Below are 22,892 nucleotides of genomic sequence, written 5' to 3' on the forward strand. Positions count from 1 at the left end.
ATATTCTACAGAGTGTAATTGAAATAAACTTTTATTTTTTTCTCATCTGGCCTAATCAGAAGCTGTTTTGCTCAGGAAGCTCAATAAGTTAAATCTAAAGCCTTCTTTATAACTATGCTGGCCTTTTTCACAGTGCCTGGGTACAGCTGTACAGTTGTAGGTGGTGTGATACTGTCACACCATTATCTAGCAGTTTAACACACAGTATCTATATATAAAAAAATTAAATATTGACTATCACTATGTACAACTGAGGCTTGAAGCACCATCTAGCTGGAGATGGACAGAACTAAAAAACCACCAAGTAGCTAAATAAAATGGGTTGATTATACTTTAAAACTTTGTTATGACCCAGAGTATTGGGTCATTTCTAACCATACTGCAGAGTGGTTGCAATATTTCTAGGAATAAAATCAGCAATTAATATTTCTGAGCTGCCAAACTCATTCTTGAATGTACTGATTTTGGATGTACTGGTTACTTACCAGGAGCACATCAAAGATGCAGTAGCATCCCCCTTGGTTAAAATGAGTTAGCAAAACTGCCTTTGCGAAGGGTTCTTGAACAGTTCATATCCATCCCCACATCACTAACCATTTGGAACTTTTATCTAATTAAGTTTCTTTTCAGTTGTCCTCATTAACGAGTGAACACAGTATGGAACCAAGGCAACTACAGTCAGAGGCATAGCTGCACTCTTACAAAAAGAGAAAATGTAGAACAAATACTCAGTATGAGTAGGTATCTTAATGAAATTATACAGCTGCAGTGTAGCTAAAGAAGCAGCTATACACAATATGCGAAAACTTATCTTACAGCTATTTTTACCTTTGCAGCTTGTGATGAACATTTCAGAATTAATTCCGAGACCTAAGCCAAAGAGTGCACCTAAATTCCTCACCAGTCCAGCAAAGGGAGTTGTGTCAATGTTTATCCAGTCTGGGTTGGCACACCACTTCTTGGCCTTTGGAACAGACCACAGCAAGTCAATGTCAAGAAGTTTGAGGACTAGATAAAAGCCAAGGGCAAAGATGAAAAGAAACAAGTTTGTCTTGATGTACATTCTCAAGCTTGCTGTCTGAATAGCAGGGGTGTGCTCAAATGCTGCTGCCACAAGAATGCCTGTGGATTAGAAACTCAGTGTTACAAAGGATAACACACTCGTACTTAGAAGAATCACTTTTTAAAGTGCCCCTGTGGAATTTGACTTTTGAAGACAGAAAAATGTGTCTATATAAAATATATATATTTATACACATACGCACACACAATTTACAACTTCTGTAGTACATTACAAAACCTTTTGTCCTGCTCAGAACTGCTAATTTGGGAAAAAATAAATTAAATACCAAGCACTACATGGTTTTGATATGAGGCATACCTTAGGCCTGACTGCATCACCCAGATGATAACCTATCAAAGATTAGATGTAAACTAGAACATTCCTCTTCCAAAAGAGTCCCTCACTCTGGGCCCAGCAATGCAGAATTCAATACCAGTTCCCACACAAGCTTTGAGTGTTGAAGGAAAAGACACAGAACACACTTAGCTTTTTTCTAACTCATTTTATCCTGGTTGTGAAAAGGGAGAGCTGGACAGCAAGCTGTTAGCCAGTGCTGCCCAGGCTGCTCTGCATCCGTGAAAGAGAATGGGAGCAGGCAGCCCCCACTCAACACTCTGGTCGCCCTCCTTAAAACCAGATAGATACTAGAGAGATTGTTCAGAGTTTGAACTCCCTAAATACCAGTTTGTAACATGCTTAAGTAACTCTGAAAAATGTACTTTAGCTTCTTAAGTCACCCTGGGGAGTTTGCACTGCTAATGTACCTTTTTTTCTGTGTTGCCCCAGGTCTCTGGCCCCGTGTCTGTTCACACTGCACACATACTAGTTTGCACCTGGAGACCATTTGAAGTCAACCAGATAGCTTCCTCCTGAGAAGACAGGTCAGGGCCATACAGAGGCAACTTCCTCTCTGATCTCTTCCACACAGGCAGCACAGATAAAGACCAGATGCAGTCAGTAAAAACCTGATAGCACTAGTCTGTGGCAGTGCAGCTGTAATGCAGTCAGTGCCAAGTGGCACATGGACAAGGGCTCACTCCCTGTGTGAATTACAAAGACAGCAGATACATACTACCTTGCAAATTTTACCTTTGGATTATCATCAAATCCTTGATCTTCCAGAGAGTGAGAGCACCACTAGAGCTGCAAGCTGAGTAGCACTACTAAAAATCTCTTGCCTTTTCTCATATTTCACTTTTTTCAGATTTTGCGTATATGTTGAAAAGAAAAAATAGCAGCATTACCAGCAAATACTCCGAGAATAACTTGATGAGGGAAATGTGTTGCTATGAATACTCTCGAGATGCACACACTGATCTGGATAATCCAAAAAATACTCCAGAGGAATGACCATGTCAGTCTAAGAAGGAAAAGGAAGATGATTAAAAATTAAGACATTTCACCCAGTTATTTACACCAGGCCCCTTCATGTCAGGCTTGTATTTTTAACAAGCAGAGGTTTACAAGGAGAGAAGTTTAGATTCAGATGATTAAAAACTGGAAGTCAGTACTACAACATTAGCAAGAGTGGTTGCTCTTGCAGCCACATCTAGGGCTGTAGGAACAGACCTCAGTAGTTTCACGTCCAAGACATCACCCTGGTTTTAGCGATGAAAATCATCAGTGGCAAGTTAAAATAGCACTAGTACCTTAAACATATTTCTTATCATGAAGTCAGATTTAAATGCAAAAGTTCCATTATTTGGTGAAAAAATTCACATAATATGGAAACAGCCTTATCAGGCTTGAAAAGAACAGCCATCAAAGCAATTATAAGACTTCCCCACAGAGCTTGGTAACATCTTACACTGAACTTTGCCAACATTATGCGCATTTGTTTTAAAAAGGGGGCAAAGACTATCATCAAAGCAGTAAATTTATGTGCTAAGCACAAGATCCAACTCATAAAGACAATTAATAGAACTCAAAATTTCCAACACTGAAGACATGACATGACCTTTAATAGGAGCAGAATGAGAGATATTGTATGCAATGACTGTAAGTTAAAATATCAACCCATACAAATGGATAAATCCTCTTAATACTCTTTTTCTTCAGCTGAAGTAGATCATAATAAAGGGTGGAGTTTTTTTACAAACTGGACAGAACAGACTATGAATATTTGGTTAAAATAAGCCCATTAAAAACATAGCATGTATATAAAGAAATATCTGTATGAATTAGAATAATGGAAAGACACTGACCTGTGAAGGGTAACTGCTGATTTATCTTTCCATCTAACTGTGTAGCTAAGAGCTGCTGTGACCATTACATACCAGACACAGGAAGATCCCATGGCATGTCCAGATGGGCTTCCTAGTAAAAACAAAAAGGAAATATTCAAACTTATGACTGTAACATTTGTCGTATAGAAAATGTCTACTGGCAGTCACTCAGACACCTAATCATTTAAAAAGAAATGGTTAACAAAGGCTGAAAGAATGTCAACTGCTTCTCAAAAGTTAATTTTCTCAATATGAATTTTTCAGAAGACTCATCTATACGGAATCCAGAATATTTGTCTGAAATCAAGTAGGTAACAGCTTAACCATCTTATATTGGTGTGAGCTAGTATCTTGACTGGAAAACATAGTATTTTTCCATTACTTACATTTGGATTGTGATTTTAAAAATAGAGCATCTAGGGCTCTCTTAGGGCTGTAGCATGTAATGTAGACCATATATATGAGGATCAGATGAGACAGAAGAGAAGTAAAAGGGACAGGATTATTTTGCTGGCAGAAATAATTTTGTCTGAAGAGTGTGTTATGACCCAGCACTATACAGTAGTTTGCAAGACAAAAGAATATTTCAGTGAAGCAGCAAAGCAGAAATGTCTGGGGAGGACAAACACAATGTCTTCTGTCTCCCTGCACTCATTTTCCATATTCTGCTTGGCAGTATCGTCAGTAGTCACACTACCAACTTTTTGTTAATTTTGTAACAGATGTACACTTCTAAACCTCACAACAGAACAAATGTCACTGATAAGGAAACCAAAATTTTGTATATCAGCATTGGGAAAGCTTCTCTTTGTTGTCATCTAGGAAAAATGTTTCATAGTTCATCTGCAAACTACCTACTAGAAAGTGCATAAATTCCACCTTAAGGTTTATGTTCTTAAAACCTTACAAATACCAAAGAAAAGATGGTTGCAGGGTTTTAGTTCAGTTCATTCCAGTAGTAAAAATCAAATTCAGGTCCTAGATTGCTTGCCATGTAGTCATATAAACAGTTCCCTCAGCTTTCCCTTTTGTTGAGCCACAGAATTTGGGGTTCAGGCTATCCTAGCTGTATCTGGATATGCCTTTCTCATGTCTGTGGCTGCTTCGCTAATCTTTGCACATAAACTGCATATTTTAAAAGTGTGTGAAGTAGCACGTAAGCTCACACAATGACTGTGTGCACCTAACAGCTGCACTGACTGCACCGCCTCTTGTTAATGAGAAACAGGTGAGTGACAGATATTGTTGATGGTCAAGGGCAAATCTGGAGGTAGGAGAAAATGTGGTAATTATAAGTGCAAATATGGAACCAATATGACAGTGGTATCCACTGGACAGAAACAGGAATGACTTGTTACTTCACGAAGAAAGTAACAGGAAGAAAGGCCTTCTGGTTCAATGAATCAAAATGAAACACATGGACTAGTTCCTTAGCCAGGGCTTGGAACTACATGGTGCTGAACAGGCTCAGTTCTGAAGGCCTTTGAAAAGATCTGAAGGACTTTAATACTTTGGGTTAGGTCCTAAATGAATTCACTTGAAACAGACTGCAGATCACATATAGACCAGCCATTATTAAATCCTGCCTGATACAAGGGCTTAAGCTTTTCATTCAAAATTACAATGGGATATAATGCACAAATTGTTCACAAAATACAGCTCTGCAAACCACTTAAAAACTTGCAGCGGCATTGACGAGGCACAAAGCACATTCATTTCCACAGTCAATATTTTCTTGTAGGATGAATTAAACTAAATTCAGTCAGTTAGCTCCAAGCAAGTTTACCTTATCTCACATATTAGGGTTGCACAAGCTTGTTTAACTTCAGTAGTATTGCATTTGAGTTCCACAGAGAAGACAGTGAGATAAAAAAGTGAAAATACATTGATAAGGTATATTTTTTTAAGGAAAATTATTTTTCCATATATTTGTACACATACCCCTCCCACACATTCAGTGTCAGTGTCTGGTTCTGGGAAGAGAGGTTCCATTTTCCACTTGTGATACATTACATGATCAATTGTTGATACTATTGTTATTTACACTGAACCACCTACTAGTTTTTGTGGTTTGAATAATTCTTGCAATAGTGCACAAGCCTGCAAACTCAACAGCCCCCTGCTCTGTTTCGGAACACTCTTAAACAATGTGGAATTTCTCTCCCCAAGCTGATGTCATTGACACTGCAACTGTTCTTAGAAGTGACCTCACAGAGCAGGTGAATCACATTCTGAACCTGTGACACAAGTTTTGTGAGAATTCCTCTCCAATATGCTGGTTCATTCTAGTAGGAGTTATTTTATAGCAAATTCTCCTCCCTTGCATAGTTTAAAGGCAATGAAGTAAACATTCTTGCCATACAGCAATCAAATAACTGTCACATTTTTTTTCTTCCTTTTTCTCTTCCTGTGTTTTGGTGTTATTTTAAACATGAGCTCTGACATTCACGTATCATATAAGATCTTCATAGGTCACATCCTCTTCCCCCAAAAGCCACTATCTTTATTAAATGTACCAACGTAATCTCCGATGTTTCTTACCTGGTCCAGTTTCACATGTTATAGGAAACTGTTCAAGGCATGGGCTTGACTGATTGGGATATATCATTGTTTCTTGCACCCACCAGTATGGGCGATGGCCAAATAAAATCCTGACAAAAAAAACAAAATAAAATGAAGCAGAAATGCAATAAAAATATTTTTATGTAAGAAGGCCTCAGCAAAGCATGATAAATAATCTTACGATGAATATGAAGAGCTATATTACCAAAACTATTCTATAATAGTTCTATAGGTTCTTCTTGTCTTATCAAAATGTCATTTCAAACATATCTTAAATATCTTCATTCTGAATTCCTGTTTTATAATTACAGGGGAAAGTCTACTAGCACATTTTTCAAAGAAAGTTTTCTAAACCTGAGGCACATATAGTAACCATCATTAAAAATACCAAATTTTAAAATAAATCCAACTTCTTACCATTTAAATATGAGGTTGAACCAATCACCAATGACTGCCACCCATATCATTTTAGTACCAACCACTTGGTTGAGCTGAAACCAAAGAGGAAAATAAATTGAGAATATATTCCGGGGATCGCCAACATGTGACATAAAATTAAGGAAATCCTGGTAAGCCCTGTAGTCCCTCTGTAAATGCTGAATGATAAGCACGCCATTGCTATGAAGGAGATCCATCTTAATGGATTAAACTGTACTTGAAAGATAGTAAAGTTCCTTTAATCTTAAATTTCTAGTGATGGAGACTGAGAACCATGGAGGGGAGCTATTAAAAAGTGAGAGAAGGTGATTGACGTTGCCTTTATATTGTATCGGTGTGGTGTACCCAGCCATTCCTGGAACACGTGGCTCCAAATCTCCAGGAAAGCACACGAGTCTCTTAGCACTGGAAAGCTTTTCTGTTTGCAAATTTTAATTGGAGGAAACTAAGTGAAGTACATGCTGAGCAGCAGCAAATTGTGGGGAAAGTTTTGTGGAAACACAGCGTGTGACTTATGCAATCCTTTGTATGAACAGTTGGAACATGTTTGCTTGAATTTTTTCACAGTTCATTTCTCTGCAGGATGGACATTAGTAATGTGTATACTTCATTAAGTGTTGCCTGTATAAAGGATAGAAAGAATACACAAATAATTGGTCTTTGCAGAACTGTCATTAAAGCTGTGCATTTCACTTTGAAATAGAATTTGGCTACCATGCTGCATCTAACACTTTGCACAACACATTTTCAGTCATGGAAAATGCAACCATACATCAACATTGCTGTTGAGCTCTAGATTCATTTTTAAAGCAGCGATATTCTCAAAGCACTGGAAAACAATTGTTTCCTTCATACAAGAGGCCATGTTAATCCAGGGCATAAGGCAGATGAAGCTTCGTCTCCGAGTCATCTCATTCAGCACTGCCATTCTCATGCATTACTTACATGAGGCAAGTCCTACACACCTCTGCCGGGAGGAGCTGAAGCCTGACCTGCTGCAGCCCCCTTCTTGCTCCCCAGCCTAGCAGAAATGAGACCTGCTTCACAAACCAAAGCAAGGTTGATTGCGAATATTTCCCTGAAGTATTCCCAAGTAAAGCACTTGAGTTCCCCAGGGCAAACAGCCAAGAGGAAACCAAGATTCTGCTAGGTAGCAGGATGCTAAGAGTACTAGTTATTGAGCATAGGAAAAAATGATGTTCATTTGTGAGCTGGCTACAAGGAAAACTTTTTTCCACAAGAGATTAAATGGATACCAAAAGTCTGATGATGCCATCATCTGACATCATCAGAGCAGCAAGAGGAAAACTTCAGTTCTTTATCAGGCTCTAATATTCAGACATATTCATATCTTCTATTAAAGATTATCTATGTACCTGAAACAATTAAAATCAGAAAACAAAAGCAGCTGTATATATGCATTTCTGCTTTCTTCATGGCACTTAAAGCTAAACTATACAAGCTGTGGAGACAAAGATATGAACTACTTAACTGTTTTTGCTGAAGAGAGACTTAACGGCTTAACAGGGCTTTATGCTGTGTGGTCAGGGAAGTCACATGGAAACATTAAATAAATTCAACAAATAAGGCATGACAATTAAATGGACTTAGAAGACCTCTCTTCCTGACACAATCTCACATTTACTTTAGCTACTCACATTTACTTTAGCTATTAATAGTTTGTTTTTAGAAACTTTTTAGCAGATTTAAATCCTGTATGTTTATTGCTACCAGTTGCATTGAGCCATGCAGAAAACCTTAAAGAGAGATTTAAAATTCTATGCACTGTTTCTTGAATAACAACTATAATATTTTTCTGTACATTAACTGAATTATTCACTTCAACTGGTCTCACCTGATTTCAAAAAAACCCCTTCCAAAACCAGAATTTCAGGATATTACAATGATAAATATTTCCTAGCTTTTTAGCTGCAAATATCTGGGGAGGTTTGTTTCTTGCTAAGCCATGTAGCTTATAGCTTTTCAGGGTGTCCAGTAAGGACATATAAATGAACTGATGGAATTAATTTTCCCTCTCCCAGTTCTTTCCCCAAAACTTACTTGTTTAGAAACATCTCCCTAAACATCTCAAATAACTTATTATACCTTATTACTAAAGAAAATGTCCTTTTGCTACACCTTTTTTTTTCTTTCAAAAGTATCTCTCTTTTAAAGATAAGTAGGACTTACAATAACAACAATAAAAATCACTCTTCTATACATGTCTCGATTTAGTATGCAAAAATGTGAAGAATCTGAGGTTTTCTTCTGTTTTTCAGTCTAGTTTATAAAGAATAATTAGCTTTAAACATGAGTGTAAATGTCAAGTCAGTTAGGGGCTGAGTAACAGCCATCTCCTAGTATTTAGTTGGATCAGCAATTGAAATGAGGTTAAATTGATATAAGTATTGTTCTATTACGATAAAAATATTTAGCAATAAGTAAGTTTCCAACAAGATACAATTTAATGTCCTCAGGAGAGTCTACCGAGTAATAAAATAAATCACCTTTCAGTCCCTCTTTAATGTCACCATTGTTATTCAATTGTATCAGAAAAATTGCCTCTCTGAGGTGGGATGTAAGAACCATTGTAATAACTTTTTGTATGTTTATTTTATTTATAAATATAAAAATACCCACCCATGTTACCCACTGGGATAGTGCTGCATCTGCTCAGGCTGAACTCTTCTTCAGACAGAACCACTCAGGCACACTTTGGTTCTCCAGAAACCTTGTTAATACAATGTTTGAAGGTATGTCTTGGCAACATTTCAGTAAAGTAACCTCTTTTAGTATAAATGTTAAAGGCCTCCTGATATTAATTTTCCTTTTAAAGATTTTGCTGCTGATTCATATGCTGCTAATTATCTTTCTGCTTAGATAGAAAGATAAGCACCTTAGACTTGATGAAGATAACAGCTAACAGCAAGCATCAATAAGCTTTAATTTTCTCCTACATTCTTTCTGACTGTTTCAGAAGCTCCTACATCCACATCTTAGACATACCTGAGGAGTCATGTTTCTAAAAGATGTTTCAAAAAAAAAAAAACCCAACCACAAATCCACAGTCTACAAAACAGAAAACGGGAAGTTTTTGGAACTGGTAAGCAGGTTTCTGTGAGAGAGGCAGTTCAGGGGATGTTCTCATTGTGCCTGGAACCACTCATGATCCTGCTTCATCCAAAAGACAATCAACAGTTGACATGTGAGTCACCTCTTGTCCTGCCTGTGATATTTGGCAACCTATAAAAGTCAGAGACGCTAAAACTTTCCTAGGTCTAGTAGCCAGCAGAGAAAAGATGGCAAAACATCGCTTGAAATACTATGTTTAATAACTCATTTAAACTAACAAAGGAGACCTACTTCCTCAATAATTTTTCCCCCTCTTTCTCTATGCAAAGTACTGCAAAATTCTTCTGTAATGTGCTTAGTATTTCAAAGTCGCTTGAGATAATATATGAAATAAAACTATTTGCTGTATTTTAATATGTGGAATTGCAAGGAAAACTAGTTATCTGTACAAAATGGTCACAATGTGTATGCAATTAAGTTTTTTAATCAAAGTTCTGTCTTGTTTTGATATTACAGAACCAAGGTTTGGCCTTCACATGATCAAATGAGTTCTTAGTGCAAAGCAAAAACCTTTAAAAGGCTATCTGTTCTTATAAAGTTTTAAATTTATTTATATTTTCAAGATTTATTTTATTTTACAAGACATACAAAACCAGAGACCATTCAAAACTTTATATATTCTTTGCAATAATGTAGAAATGAGAATCATGCTGAAGGGAGGATAAAATGTTTACACCTACTTTACACCTACATATTAGAGCAAATATTACATAACGGATATCAGATGTTGTTAAGCAAATGTTTGCAAGGGAAAGAAAAGCCATCAAAGCAAACATTTTCTAGAACACTGTTAATGGAGGCCTATGTACTGGGCCTAACTTTCTGGTACATTATGCTTAGTTAATTGAACAATAAGATTAATTTCCACATCAGTGTTTTCATTGGCAGTGGACCAGCTACAAGGATTAACTAGCAATTTAGTCAGTTCACAAGTAGACACTGTGTACAACAACCGACAGCTATTCTCTTAGGTATGAATATTTTCCAAATGGAAAACTGAAAAGATACATCTAAATTTTAGGTTTAGGAGGAGAATCTTTCAAGAAGCTCTTTCTTTCTTCCTTTCTTCCTTCCTTTCTTCCTTCCTTCCTTTCTTCCTTCCTTCCTTCCTTTCTTCCTTCCTTCCTTTCTTCCTTCCTTCCTTCCTTTCTTCCTTCCTTTCTTCCTTCCTTCCTTTCTTCCTTCCTTCCTTCCTTCCTTCCTTTCTTTCTTTCTTTCTTTCTTTCTTTCTTTCTTTCTTTCTTTCTTTCTTTCTTTCTTTCTTTCTTTCTTTCTTTCTTTCTTTCTTTCTTTCTTTCTTTCTTTCTTTCTTTCTTTCTTTCTTTCTTTCTTTCTTTCTTTCTTTCTTTCTTTCTTTCTTTCTTTCTTTCTTTCCATATTTCATCCCCTTAAGCATTCCTCACTGCACCCAGGCAGCCCTAGCTAAGGTCAGGCTTCTTTAGTGCTGGACTGAGGAATAGATGTTTAGCAAATGCTAACATGAACCAGTTACTTTCTCTTGGTTCTGCCACTTTATTAATCTAATCTTTCATAGTTACTACACTGTTGTTATTTCTTGCTATAAAGTTAACTACGCACATACAGGAAACTAACAAACCTCACATTTGCAATATAACAATAACTGCCAGATCTTAGTACTTGTTTGTATTCCTGTGTGTTTGTATGTGTAACAGTGTAAACGATACGAACAATGCATGGAATATAATTCTGGCATGTTAATGACAAAAGCACATCTAAAGAATTCTAGTTATTACAATTTTAAGTATGAGGAGCTACATTTTAGAAATTACAAGCAACCTAGAGTTTAACAGTGAATAAAAATCTGCCAAGTTCCATAAACTGCAAGCAGAAATGGAGTCTGGACACATAAGGGCAACAATCTCCACTGCATTTTTTTTGTTCCCTTTCCAATAAGATCACTGCTTTATTTATTGCCATTCTCTAATCACTGAAACCAGCCCCACACCAACCATAGCCCAGTGAAGTTAGAAACCTGCCAAGAGAAGCCCAGTCTGTTTATCAGCACCAGCTCTTCAATTTTGTGTTCCTTCCCTTAGCAGTTTCCACCAAAGCTGCAGTAGCTCTCTAACCCTGAAATAGAGCTCTGCACTACCCATTAACCCGGCACTGGAATAGCCCAGTACGGACTTTGAGCTAGCAATAAATAAAGCAACAGACCTTTGTTGGCAACAGCCTGCCCTTCAGTTTGATTGCTGGTTAACTGTCACCATGCTGCTGTCGTTGTACATCTCAGAACCTTAAGTTTAACCCAGTAGCCTAGGGTTACAAAGAAACCCATGAAGAGCTGGCAAATGCAGAAAAGGGGTACCTGGTACAATTACATTGTCTCCAGCAAAGCTCATAGTGCTAGAAACAAGGTAAATTGCTGTTGAAACTTACTTCCAATCATGACTACCTTGTGCCTTGCTATGACAGACACTTAGAAAAAAACATTTCAGAATAAGTGTCTGGGCTGTACGGTAAGGTCAGGTGCCAGCATTTCTCACTATGGAACCTCTCAACTCAGACGTAACAGAGGATTTAAGAAACATATGACCTGTGCTAGTTTGGGTCATAAGGCCGCATTTCTGTTTGTGGTTAGTAAGGGCTGTGAGTTTGAACAGAAAACTAGTACCTGCTAAAAACACCATGCTTCATTTAAACATACAGTTGGTAAGCTGATTATGGGGAGAGTTTGTAGTGGGAAAGTAAGGTTGAGGATAGGTTATACTGTAAGCTCATGTCTCTAGAAAACTCTGAGAAAGGTCTCCCAAATCAGTCAGGAAAAAAAAAGATCAATTAAGGTATGGATTGTGCTAGTAAGTGTCATGGGCTATATTTAGTCTTTGGCTGGTGAAAGTCTAAACCAAAGGAAATCTAGAGAAATTTTACTGATGAAAAAAACCTAACATTTTGGAGCTAGTGCCAGCTACTGTGGGGTGAGCCTATTATCTATGCTAACAGACGGATTCAAAAGAAACCAGACTGCACAACCCACCAAAAGATTACAGATTAGAATTCAGGATTTGTTTAAATTAGCTGAACTTGTATTTGCTAAACTCCAAGGGCTGAGAAAATTGTGTATTCAAAAAGTTATGAGCTCAAATAACAAAGGCTAGCAATGTCAGGGGCAACTTTTAAACTTTATACTGGCAGCGTTCACCTAGGTTTAAGGTCTGATTGGGAAAAAGACAGAAATGGTCCTAGTTAAAAAAGGCTATAAGGTATAGGCTCCATAATGCCCAAATTTATATGTGGCTAGGTAATCATTCTTGAACCAGCCCAACTTCTGTACATTTCAATCTGAAGCAGATAAAAACCAGTGATCTAACAATTAGTTTTACAACTAAAGTTGAGGAAACTGTGAAATCTGGAGGTGTCCCAGTCAAATGAGATAAAAATACAGCTGGGTAGAAGTGCTACCCACCAGGAGTAACAGTTTATACAAGAATAATGCAACTAATACTTGGTGGTCTCAGCTCAGACTTTGCTTTGGGTCCGGTGTGGGGAAGAAAAGTAATTAATGGCCTGACAGCAATTCTCAAGCTTTACCAAGTTTACATTGCTCTGAAATCATCTAAATAGCACTGAAGTAAACTAAAGCTAGCATAAATTCCTTAGCTCTAGTAACAAAATTATTAGTGAGTAGCTTCCATGACAAACTGAAGGCTGGCACCTGGGATCACAAGCTAGTGCTTATACGGAGCCAAAAGGGAATATACCCAACTGGAGAAAAATTAGGCAGAGCATTGTAAGGACATCCATGATGACAGAGGCTATGGCAATTGTTTGACTGAGCACAGGTGGAGCTGCTGTATTGTCTTTTTGTTCATAGCAAAAAGGGCTGCAATTACCTCTGCATGTCAGTCTCCCATCACACAGATCTCCCGTAAAAGGTAAAATTTTATGATTTAGCTATCGTAAAGACAGGTAAATAGTTCCACACTCACGAGAGAATTCAGGCTTGGGGAATGAAAAGGCAATTCAGGAGTGGGAATGAAAAGGCAATTCAGGAGTGTCATAGAACTCACGACTAGGTTACCCCAGCATGTTCCGTGAATAAAGCAGACACTGGAAACATGTTCTAGCGCCAGAGGAGTGTAAAGCAGCTCTCCTGCTGCCTAGCTTTCACTCAGCCCGGAACAGTGAGTAGCACAAAGCGCCCCACGCCCGTCCCCGCTGCCCGGCGGCCCCGCTCCCAGGCCTGCGCGCAGCCCAGCTACCGCCCTCTTAAGAGCCCCTGGGAAAGCGTCTGGATCCCAACAGGCACTTCCCAGCGCAGGGAGAGCGGCCCGCAGCCGCCTCTCTCTCGCGGCACCGGCACCGGCCGCCCCCGCAAGCCCCGAGGTATCCCGGAGCGCCGCCCGCCTTCGCCCATCACGGCGGCTCCGCCTCGCCCCGGAGCAACCGTTACCGCAGTGACAGTGACGGCGCCGGCAGCTCCCGGCGCGCCCTGCGGCTCCAGGCGCGGCAGGAAACACGGCCGAGCCAATCAGCGGCACGCTTGTTGCGAGGCGGCCGAGCGGGGGTGCCCAGTTAGAAAGCGGCCGTTGGGGAGGCGGGAAGGCGCCGGCGGTTTGAAAGCTGGTGGGTACGGGTGGCCTCGGTGCACCGCTTCTCGCCCTGTCCCGCTGCCCGGGTCGGGCTCGGCGGGCACCGTCAGCCGTCTCGCCGGGCGGGGAAGGGGGAAGCTCCCCATCCGCCCCTCGGCCCGGGCTGGGAGCGTGGGGAGAGGGCCCCAGCTGGGTGGGAGCCCCGTGGGAGGACGGCGAAGGGGTGGGGGTGCCCCGGCGGCAGGAGGGCGGGGGGCTGCCGGGCCCCTGGGAAGGGCTGTGGGGAGCGCGGCGGTCCCGCGCACGGTGCAGCGCCGGGCACCCTCCTGACACAGCTCACCCATCGCTGGTGAAGTAGCGAAAGAAGCATACCTCCTGCTGTTACTGCTTGTCGTGGTAATGTAGCAACAAAAACAACTTGTGGGAAGAGGTTTTAACAACAACCCAAGGGGATAAAAAGAAGCCCTGAAGGTTTATCCTGTAACTGTGAGTTATAACTGCTGTGACTGCCGTGTGTGTCTTGACACTGTGTTTATTCACCTGCATGTCTCTTGCAGTGCTATGGCTAATGTAAAGACAGAAGATGAAATAATCCTATTTGAAAAAGAAATGAAAGACTTTTGGACCAAAATAAAAAGCATTTATGGCACAGAACAGATCAGTCAGACTTTAGCACTGAGAGATTCATGCAAGGAATCCATAAAAGCACTTTCAGGTAAAAATGCTCTATGTTCCTGTTACCTCTGCTTTTTCCAAGGTATCATCAAACTTCTTCAGATAACTGAAATAACTTTCAATTACAGAGAAATGGTCCAAGAAGCTGAAAGAAGGGGACCTGATGATTGATAAAATTCAGGAGTATAGCAATGGTACAGTATGGTGGTTTTTTTTAGTGTGTCTAACATTTCTAAAATTAACTTAATACAGCTGAATAATATATTTAACTTTACATTTTAAAGGGTAAATAACAGCATCAGAATGAAGACAATTAAAACCAAACTTACTTGGTTGGTTACAGGATGTAAGTTGCAAGTCAAAAGCAATTTGTTGGAAAACTTCACTGACGGTGCAAAAAGATAAAGGTCTAGTAAAAGTTTTCTGTATAGTGGTTTTGGTGCTTAAGTATTTAAAACAACAAAATATCAGAACTTGCTGACTGCAATCGGAAACGTAAGTTAAAGTGCTTCGTAAAGTTAAACATTGTGAGGTTACTTATGTCTCTTCCATATTACTAATAGAATACAGTTAGCCTATCAATCTAGGATTAACTTCTCTGGATTTTGCAGTTAAACTTCAGAACATCAAGTAAAAATAATTGCAATTCTACTATCAGTCAGTGTTTTTATTCCTCGCTTTGTCAAATTATTTGTCTGGACAGGATCCAACATCTTCCTGCTTTGAAGATGTATATAGTGCTGGCACCAGAAACAAATTACATCTGAATGATGCATCAGAGGAGCTCCCTACTTTGTAGTTTCTCTTTTGAATAGCTTTCACTGTAAGCTTTTATTTGATGCTCTTAGTATAGTTATGCTGACTTCTCTGTTCAGCTGAGATAGCATGTATTTCACTAGGTTTTATTCAAATAAGTCATCTCAAACTATGTAGGTAAGTACTAAACAGCAGGGACCTAATTAATCAACTGTATATGTTCATATTTTGTTGCCTCCTTTCAGAGATTCTGCTGCAGAGCCAACGCATATCAGAAAATCAAGAGCATTTGACAGAAATAAAATCTAACCTAAATCAAGAACAAGAGCAAAAGAAGGACTTGACTGACAGCATCCAAGAGCTTAAAGAAGAGTTGATGAAGAAAAAGGAAAGTAAGCAAAGGATAAGAAGTAGATTTTCTGAACTAGAGGAGGAATTGTTTTCAACACTTGCTCCTGATGGCCTTTTTTACTGTTCTAATTTTCTTTAAAATGTGCTTGTTTCACCTTTTTACTTTGACATTTATGTTGACTTTTAAAATTCTAGTAATATCTTCAAAAAACAAAGCCACTAAGGAGAGAGTGGAACGACTGTGCAAGTCTAAAGTACTGTTTGAAGAGAGGCTTGGATTGGAGATACGCAGAATTCACAGTAAGTTTCTGTAGTTTCCACAGTTTCCGTATGCAGTGTGTCACGTGTTGTCTCAAATGGCAAAATATGGTATGTTAAAATGCATTTGTCTTTCAAAGAGACCAGGGTTGCTTAATTTTAAGTGCACTAAGAATATTAATTGAAACTGTAGCTTCATATTGTGATTTTAGTCATCATTGTGACTCCAGCAGAGGTTAATGGTGTTAATTGTTTGTGTTTGCTTTAGATGAACAATTACAGTTTATATTCAGACACATTGACCACAAAGATCCTGACAAGCCGTATGTGTTTACCCTCTCCATAAATGAACAGGGAGATTATGAAGGTATGTGAATTTTGAATACTTAATTAAGCAAGAGGACAGAATCTGATGCCCCCTTTGAAAAGGGGGAAGAGGTGTGAAGTGCAGTTCAGTTGTAATGTTTTTCTTCCAATTTCTGAATGAAAAATCTTGCAATGGTAATATATTTTTTGTATGAAAATACAGCTGCTTATCTTCACTCCATTTGTGGAGTTGTATCCAGCCAAGCAGGTGAGAGAGATGTACAGAGATAGATGCTTCAGTCTGTAGTTTGTTGCTTCTTCCCTTTATGCTAGAGTGAGTGTTTATGCTGACAGTCATAATTCAATCTGGTTGAGAGGCCTAGAGGGTAGAAACTAGTTGAGTAACATAAGAGAAAGATTAAAACTTGAAATCCAGCGTTCTCTTTTGTACGGGCATACAGCCTTTCAGATCTTAAAGCTGGTTTTGCAATACAGATCTTTGGTTATGAAGAACAGCAGTGGTAATCTGAGCACTGTGCTGAGTAGCTTCTACACGGATGCTGCTGTTGCTCTGCTCTGCTTCTAAGTATGGACTGAATACATTTCTGTTTTTACTAATTCAAATCTGAACTGTGCTGAAGTTAAAAGTTGCTGGTCTACATCAGTTTTCAATCTGCCAACCTGCTGAGCAACAAAAATGTTTAGGAATGTGTTTCAATTTTTGAGCAGGCTATGTATTACTGGGAATTGCTGTAACAATTCAAGCAGGAGCACACCACTGAGTAGGAGGTCTGGAAATCAAAAAAATTGTGTATTCTTTGAGGTTTTGTCTTTGCTGAAAGAAAATGATTTAATAGGCTACTCAAAAACAATACTGGAGGAAGCTAAAACATACAAAGATAACACTACACTTGTGTTTCGTAAGCATGGAAAACCACTAATATTAATTTTTTTATATAGTCTAATCTTTTGAAAATTTGTATCATTTTAGTGACTTCCTGTACCCCTCCTCTGGACTGTATAGCAGAGTTCCAGCTCAAAGTGAGAGAAACTAACAATTTTTCTGCGTTTGTTGCCAACATCAGAAAAGCTTTCACTGCTTTAACTTATAAACAGTCTGCATAAAACTAGCTTATATCTCTCTTTCTAGCTGTAGAGCACTCTCTTCTTTCCTTCCTGTATTGTGACAGTATGCATTTATTCATGTCTTACTCTAATTTCTAAGTTAAGGAAAAAAATGAAAACAGTGTTTTAGTCCACTGTCATAGAGACATTTTGGATCATTCTTCTGACAGTATAATCAACTACTTTCTTAATTGAATGTCTCCAGACATGTAATTTTGATCCAGTAGCAAGCAGCTTAATGATGTAATGATCTCTATTTGTAATGAACCCCAGGAAGATATAAAAAATAAAGTATTTTCTGTAACTTATGTCTCCCAAAAGTATAGAAGTGTCTTTCAGATTGTATGGGGTTGGAATAGGCCTGAAGCCTACCAAAATAATCCACTGGAGCTTAGCAATTACTTCAGTTACCCATGTTACAGGTCACTATCTTAATTTTTACCCTGTCTTGTACTCTCCAGTGTTATCACTCATTTTCACACATGTAAATTGTTGTTTTGGTCTGTTAAACTGTGTATTTTACTGCCTATTTCAGATTCTTGTCTAGATGCCTATTTCTGTTGTTAGTAACAAAACCATTTGACATGCATGCTGTTCTTGAATAAAACTCTTAATAGGAGCAAGTAGGAACTTTGTGTTGTTTTGATGAGAAATCCTGGAGACCTGAACTAGAACTCTCTCTCCCAGAACACCCAGCTGGGCAGAAACGCTGGCCTGAAACGTGAACTGCAGTGGTGAATGAGTAACACTGATAAGATTTCTAGCTTTAGTGCTTTACTGGGTATGTTTTAGAACAGACTAGTCATTTTGCTTTATTACATAAAGAGTGTTGCAGTGAAGGACTATTTGTCATTGTCACTGGAAATCTTAAGACATAGCAAAGCCTGAAATACAATGTATTAAAGTATGAAATATGGTAGTTACAGATAAATCATCTGTGTATCTTCCAGTTTATCAAGACTATTCCTGCCGCAGTACTTGGCTTTGATTAAAGTTATTCTTTTTTGATCTTATTTGTAAAGCCTTTTCCTTTTCACAAAATATTTAAATAGACAGCTGCAACAACTAATAAAAGTTCTCTCATTTGATAATAAAATGTAGTGCAAATAAAATCTTACTAAATTCAGTCCTGGAAATTCTAGTGAAGTAAAAGACCACTTGAATTGAAAGCTAATGATGATCCCTCTTAAAACACAAATATCTACATAAAAATGAAACACAGTGTAAAGAGTAAAAATATTCAACAAGTATTTGGAATTCTAGCATTTCCTAAATAATGAAAACAACCCCTTAAAATATCTTTTTGAAGAATGTTCCAATTTGTTTTTCAATAAAAATAAAACCTCAGAATGTTTTCTGTGAAGTGAAAATTTATTTAAAATGACACTCTTATTTACAGGTGTTTTGAACCCTGTTTTTCCTGTGAGATGCTAGTTCATTTCTTTATATAGCATGTACCTACATTAGCATTTAATTTTTTTATCAGGAGTGGACTTCTGGAGTGAATCTCCACTTTGGTTCACATCTCAAATGTAAATTGCATTCCTTTTGGAAGGAAACTGAGATGCATACATAATGCGTTCCTGCTGTTAACGTTATGTAGTCCATAGGACAGACCAGAGCTTGTCCAAACCAGCATTTGGTGCAGATGTTGGTCTTCCCATTTAGTAATGCAACTATAGCAGCACTCACTGTTCTTGCCCCAGCCTATAATCTTATGCTTGGGCAAAAAACCAAAACATACCCCCCTCGCCCTTTATTCCTGTGTCTTTATCAGCTTCTTAATATGTAAGACCTGGCCCTTTAAACATGTTTAAAGCTAGTGATGCTGACAAGATACTCTTACTACAGTTGAGAATATTGCCCAGTCAGATGTGAACTGTATTTTAAATCACTTGGTTTGTCTAAACTTAACAGTACAACTTGCTGGAGACAGCACAGACTGTGCACTCAACCTTCTACAAGATAGCTGAAGTGCATTTTAACAAAAACCAGTAATCTATGTTGGCTCCAAAACCAGATAACCTTCCATTTCTTCTTCCCTATAGGGCATAATTTGCTATTTTCTAAATAATGCATCATTTTCCTTGGTATGCCCTTTTTTTTCCCTTGTGTTACAGCCAGCTATACACAAAACAAGAGCAGTGAGCATGGTAAAGGTGCCAACTGAATACATTACAATTTTAGAAGAGAATGACAGCAGAGATTACTAGGCATTTCTACAATGACATCTCAAATGAAATACCTCCTCAATTTCTGCCCTGTCCATAAACTCCATGTACATAAACTCAGAATTTTGTAACCGACAATGGAACGAACAGGTGTAGGCTGGGAGACTACCTTCAGGTACTGGGTCTAGTTGTTCATTACCAGATTTTGCCTCCTTTTCCACCATACTATCAGGAACATTTAAATAGCAGGTATTTCTTTCAATTAATTGCTTCTACCACCAGAAGAATGCTGTAGGCACTTTTATGTAATCCAACAGACTAGCCAGTAATTAAAACAAATGCATTCAGCCAGCTCTGCACTTCCCACTGCTATCTTCTCTCCCAGGAACTAGGACTGCTGTATTACCCCGCTTTGTTGGCATCTCTTCTCCCGTCCTTGTACAGAAACCCTCACCTTTCATGTTAGAGAGCCTGTCCCTTCTGGCTCCTCACTAATGGCATCGCCCCTGTATCCAGAATGACTGTATTCATTTTGAAGCATACTCCTGCCCTTTTCCACCTGTCTGTGCAGCTCTCAGTTGCTCTGGAAAGTAAGAACTTCAGGATGCTCAACCAAATACTTAACAGCTGTTGTATGAAAGCAAAAAGACGGGCAGTATGGAGCTACCTCACTTCCATGTTTTCAAATGGAGCTACTTATTCATTAAGGGTGTACGTATTGATCAGATGCACTCTGTAGCATATCTGATTTGATCATCATCTTCACAGGAGAAAAAAATTGAAACACACCCTGAGTAACAAAGACAAATGATCAGACTTACTGGCATTTTCTTTTCATGTTCATCCCAGGCATGAGTAGTTGGTTTATTGCTTCTAACAAAATTACTTTGCCAAGATTACCATGCACAGAACATAAAGTATATAACAACCACTGCATTGGAATTTACACTCCTAGGAATTATTTGCTAGAAAAGATGATGTGCCTGGTTGTACATGTTCTGTGCATACACCTAAAGCAAGAAGTGAAGTCTGAAATGTTTATTGTGTGTAATTTAAACCTTTACAACTCTTTCTGGAGTTTGAATAACAAACCTGCTTATATTTGCCAAGGTAAATCAGATGCAGATCTTCCTCTAAAACAGAGCCAGGCATTCCAAAAGCAGGTAAAAGCTAGGAAAGTGTATACAATAGATTTGTTTCTTTGCTTATTACAAATTATGAAGTAAAACTGTCTTAAAATCTTAAAACCTTTGTGCCTTTATCAAATGCACTTAGTGCTTACAGAATTTCACACACCTGGATCTGTGGCAATTTGGAATTTTCTATTTGTTATGAAGCTGCATAATACAGCAATATTCAATAACAGTAAGGACAACTAGGATAATACTATATACTGAACCAACAGATACAACTATTGGGACCTCAGTGTACTGGACAGCACACAAATACAGACAGAAATGCCCCAAAGAGCATATGGAAAAGCTCTTGAGCCCAAAAGCAATATGCAGCTTAGGAACTATAATGCAATCAGCCAGCCCCCTCCAGTTGGTGCTAGTGCTCTACCTATTTGCAGGATCATAGGTAGCATGTCATTAAGGCAGGCATAGACTTCACTTAGTGAAGGTCAGTAAAGGCTTTTATTTTTTCATAAATCAGTTTGCCCAACCCTTTCAAACTGCTGACCTGTACTTAGCTACAAAGGGTCAAGCCTGAAATGTGTGGACCATCAACTAATGCTGACCATACAGAAAACTGCTGATGTACCAGTGCTCAGCACCTCATCAAATTTATCTCATAATATAATGTAAAAATTTGGAAAAAAAGGCGTGGAATTTATTAGATATTGGAAATACACTGTAAATTTAAGGACTGCTGGGAAGACAAAATAATATTAAACATTAATAACATGTATTAAGTCCAATTGTTGTTTGTATGTTAGCTGGAGGTCCGATTTGAAAAGAAATTGAATTACTGTAAGAGTCCTGGCTAACAGAACAGTTTTATTACACACCTACACAATCAAGAGTGGAGGTGGTTTAGCTGAGTTTGTTGACATTTTTCATAAACTCTCTTGGATGTTGCTAGACATATTTTGAAAAGCAAACAAGTATTGGCTACACTTGTGAAAATTAAGACAGATGTGGAAGTAATGCTGTGCTTCTGTCATATTCCAATTGTTTATTACTTACTGTCTTCCCTAATGCTTCAATAAACTGTGAATTTATTCAGTACCCTGGAATTGTCTAAATTAAGTCCTGTCATTATAATAGTCTATAATAGTGAACTCATTTGTGAGTGATTTATAACTTTCTAAAAGCCCCGCCGAACCCAATATAAAAACCATATGCACACATAAATCACAGTCCCACAGGCAGATTACAGTATATTTTTTAACTGTATGAATAAATTGTACTAAATAATTATGGTAATACTCTTACCTTTTTGAAAGCAATAGTTGCAATCCAATTACATCAGGCTTTACTGCTGAAATAAGATTGAATGCCTGAAGGGTTGGGCGGAATTGCTCTGACTGCCAGACAGCGAGACTCCATTCCTTCTGTCCTTCTCATTACCCCTCATCCCTCTAACAATTATACACAAAGAACCCCGTAGAATCTTGATCTTCTAAACAAGTTGTTCCAGCAGAAGCAGAGGTAATGAAGCCTGATTTCCTACAGATCTGTGGCTTTCCCCTTAAATGGTGCCATTCTCTTCACTGCAATATCCCAGCTCTTCCTTACAGCCTCCCTAGTGGATGAGAGCCAGTGCCACTCCTAAGTTACGGTAGTTTAGCCTCTGCTTGGCTGCTGCTAAAGCCACAGGACACTGGTTGCACTCTGCCTACCCTTCCTCCAGTGCAGAGCATTGATTTGTGGTTTTTTCCTTTACCTGGTTGCTGACTTTTAGTACACTGTAAGAACAGTGATAGCTGCAACACAATTTCCTTTTCAAATTTGGGCTAATTGAGCAACAGGTTCCAAAGTTGTTAGGAAGACTGACAGACTATGCTAAAACCAGTGTTTAATCATGCAAGTGTGTAGCATTTTTTTATATGACCTTATACATATTTTAAAGTAGCTATGCACTGAAATGATGAATTGAAAAAAGATACAATTAGTGTTGATTTCCTTCCTCTTCAGTCACAGCATATTGAACAATGCTAATTGCTATTGACTCACCTGTTTTGTGACTGTTTGATGGATAACTCTACAGGGAAACATGCTCTTTGACTGACTTGCCTCGATGGATTCTTTGCACTGGCTACTGGAGCATGGGC

The 22,892-nt window shown here is 38.5% G+C and overlaps 2 protein-coding genes across 4 annotated transcripts; one reads left to right on the top strand and one right to left on the bottom strand.

Annotated features, from left to right (window-relative positions):
* Positions 1-13,101, bottom strand: G6PC2 (glucose-6-phosphatase catalytic subunit 2). Of its 2 annotated transcripts, XM_074872290.1 has the most exons (6): positions 11,414-13,101; positions 6,268-6,341; positions 5,830-5,939; positions 3,268-3,379; positions 2,308-2,423; positions 1-1,122 (listed from the first exon to the last, which is right to left on the bottom strand). In XM_074872290.1, exons 2-6 carry the CDS (start codon positions 6,315-6,317, stop codon positions 611-613), a joined length of 900 nt encoding a protein of 299 aa, XP_074728391.1. In that variant the 5' UTR covers positions 6,318-6,341; positions 11,414-13,101; the 3' UTR covers positions 1-610. The 2 variants fall into 2 exon arrangements, with proteins under 2 accessions (XP_074728391.1, XP_074728390.1); XM_074872289.1 differs by lacking the exon at positions 11,414-13,101 and having other exon boundaries at positions 6,268-6,485.
* A 762-nt stretch (positions 13,102-13,863) lies between these two features.
* Positions 13,864-18,452, top strand: SPC25 (SPC25 component of NDC80 kinetochore complex). 2 transcript variants are annotated; one of them, XM_074873299.1, is made up of 7 exons: positions 13,864-14,007; positions 14,531-14,688; positions 14,777-14,842; positions 15,650-15,796; positions 15,951-16,055; positions 16,282-16,380; positions 17,311-18,452. In XM_074873299.1, exons 2-7 carry the CDS (start codon positions 14,535-14,537, stop codon positions 17,442-17,444), a joined length of 705 nt encoding a protein of 234 aa, XP_074729400.1. In that variant the 5' UTR covers positions 13,864-14,007; positions 14,531-14,534; the 3' UTR covers positions 17,445-18,452. The 2 variants fall into 2 exon arrangements, with proteins under 2 accessions (XP_074729400.1, XP_074729401.1); XM_074873300.1 differs by lacking the exon at positions 14,777-14,842.
* Positions 18,453-22,892: the final 4,440 nt, after the last annotated feature.

This window comes from Strix uralensis, chromosome 6, assembly GCF_047716275.1.
Source record: "Strix uralensis isolate ZFMK-TIS-50842 chromosome 6, bStrUra1, whole genome shotgun sequence".
Classification (NCBI taxonomy): domain Eukaryota; kingdom Metazoa; phylum Chordata; class Aves; order Strigiformes; family Strigidae; genus Strix; species Strix uralensis.

What these genes read in the sequence shown, in the direction of transcription:
- G6PC2 (XM_074872289.1), bottom strand. Translation starts at nt 6,485, where the DNA reads ATGGATCTCCTTCATAGCAATGGCGTGCTTATCATTCAGCATTTACAG. An exon ending in TTCAACCTCATATTTAAATG is followed by an intron (nt 5,940 to 6,267) that starts GTAAGAAGTTGG and finishes TTTTTTTGTCAG; the next exon opens with GATTTTATTTGGCCATCGCC. An exon ending in AACATGTGAAACTGGACCAG is followed by an intron (nt 3,380 to 5,829) that starts GTAAGAAACATC and finishes TGTTTTTACTAG; the next exon opens with GAAGCCCATCTGGACATGCC.
- SPC25 (XM_074873299.1), top strand. Translation starts at nt 14,535, where the DNA reads ATGGCTAATGTAAAGACAGAAGATGAAATAATCCTATTTGAAAAAGAA. An exon ending in AATTCAGGAGTATAGCAATG is followed by an intron (nt 14,843 to 15,649) that starts GTACAGTATGGT and finishes GCCTCCTTTCAG; the next exon opens with AGATTCTGCTGCAGAGCCAA. An exon ending in GTTGATGAAGAAAAAGGAAA is followed by an intron (nt 15,797 to 15,950) that starts GTAAGCAAAGGA and finishes TTAAAATTCTAG; the next exon opens with TAATATCTTCAAAAAACAAA.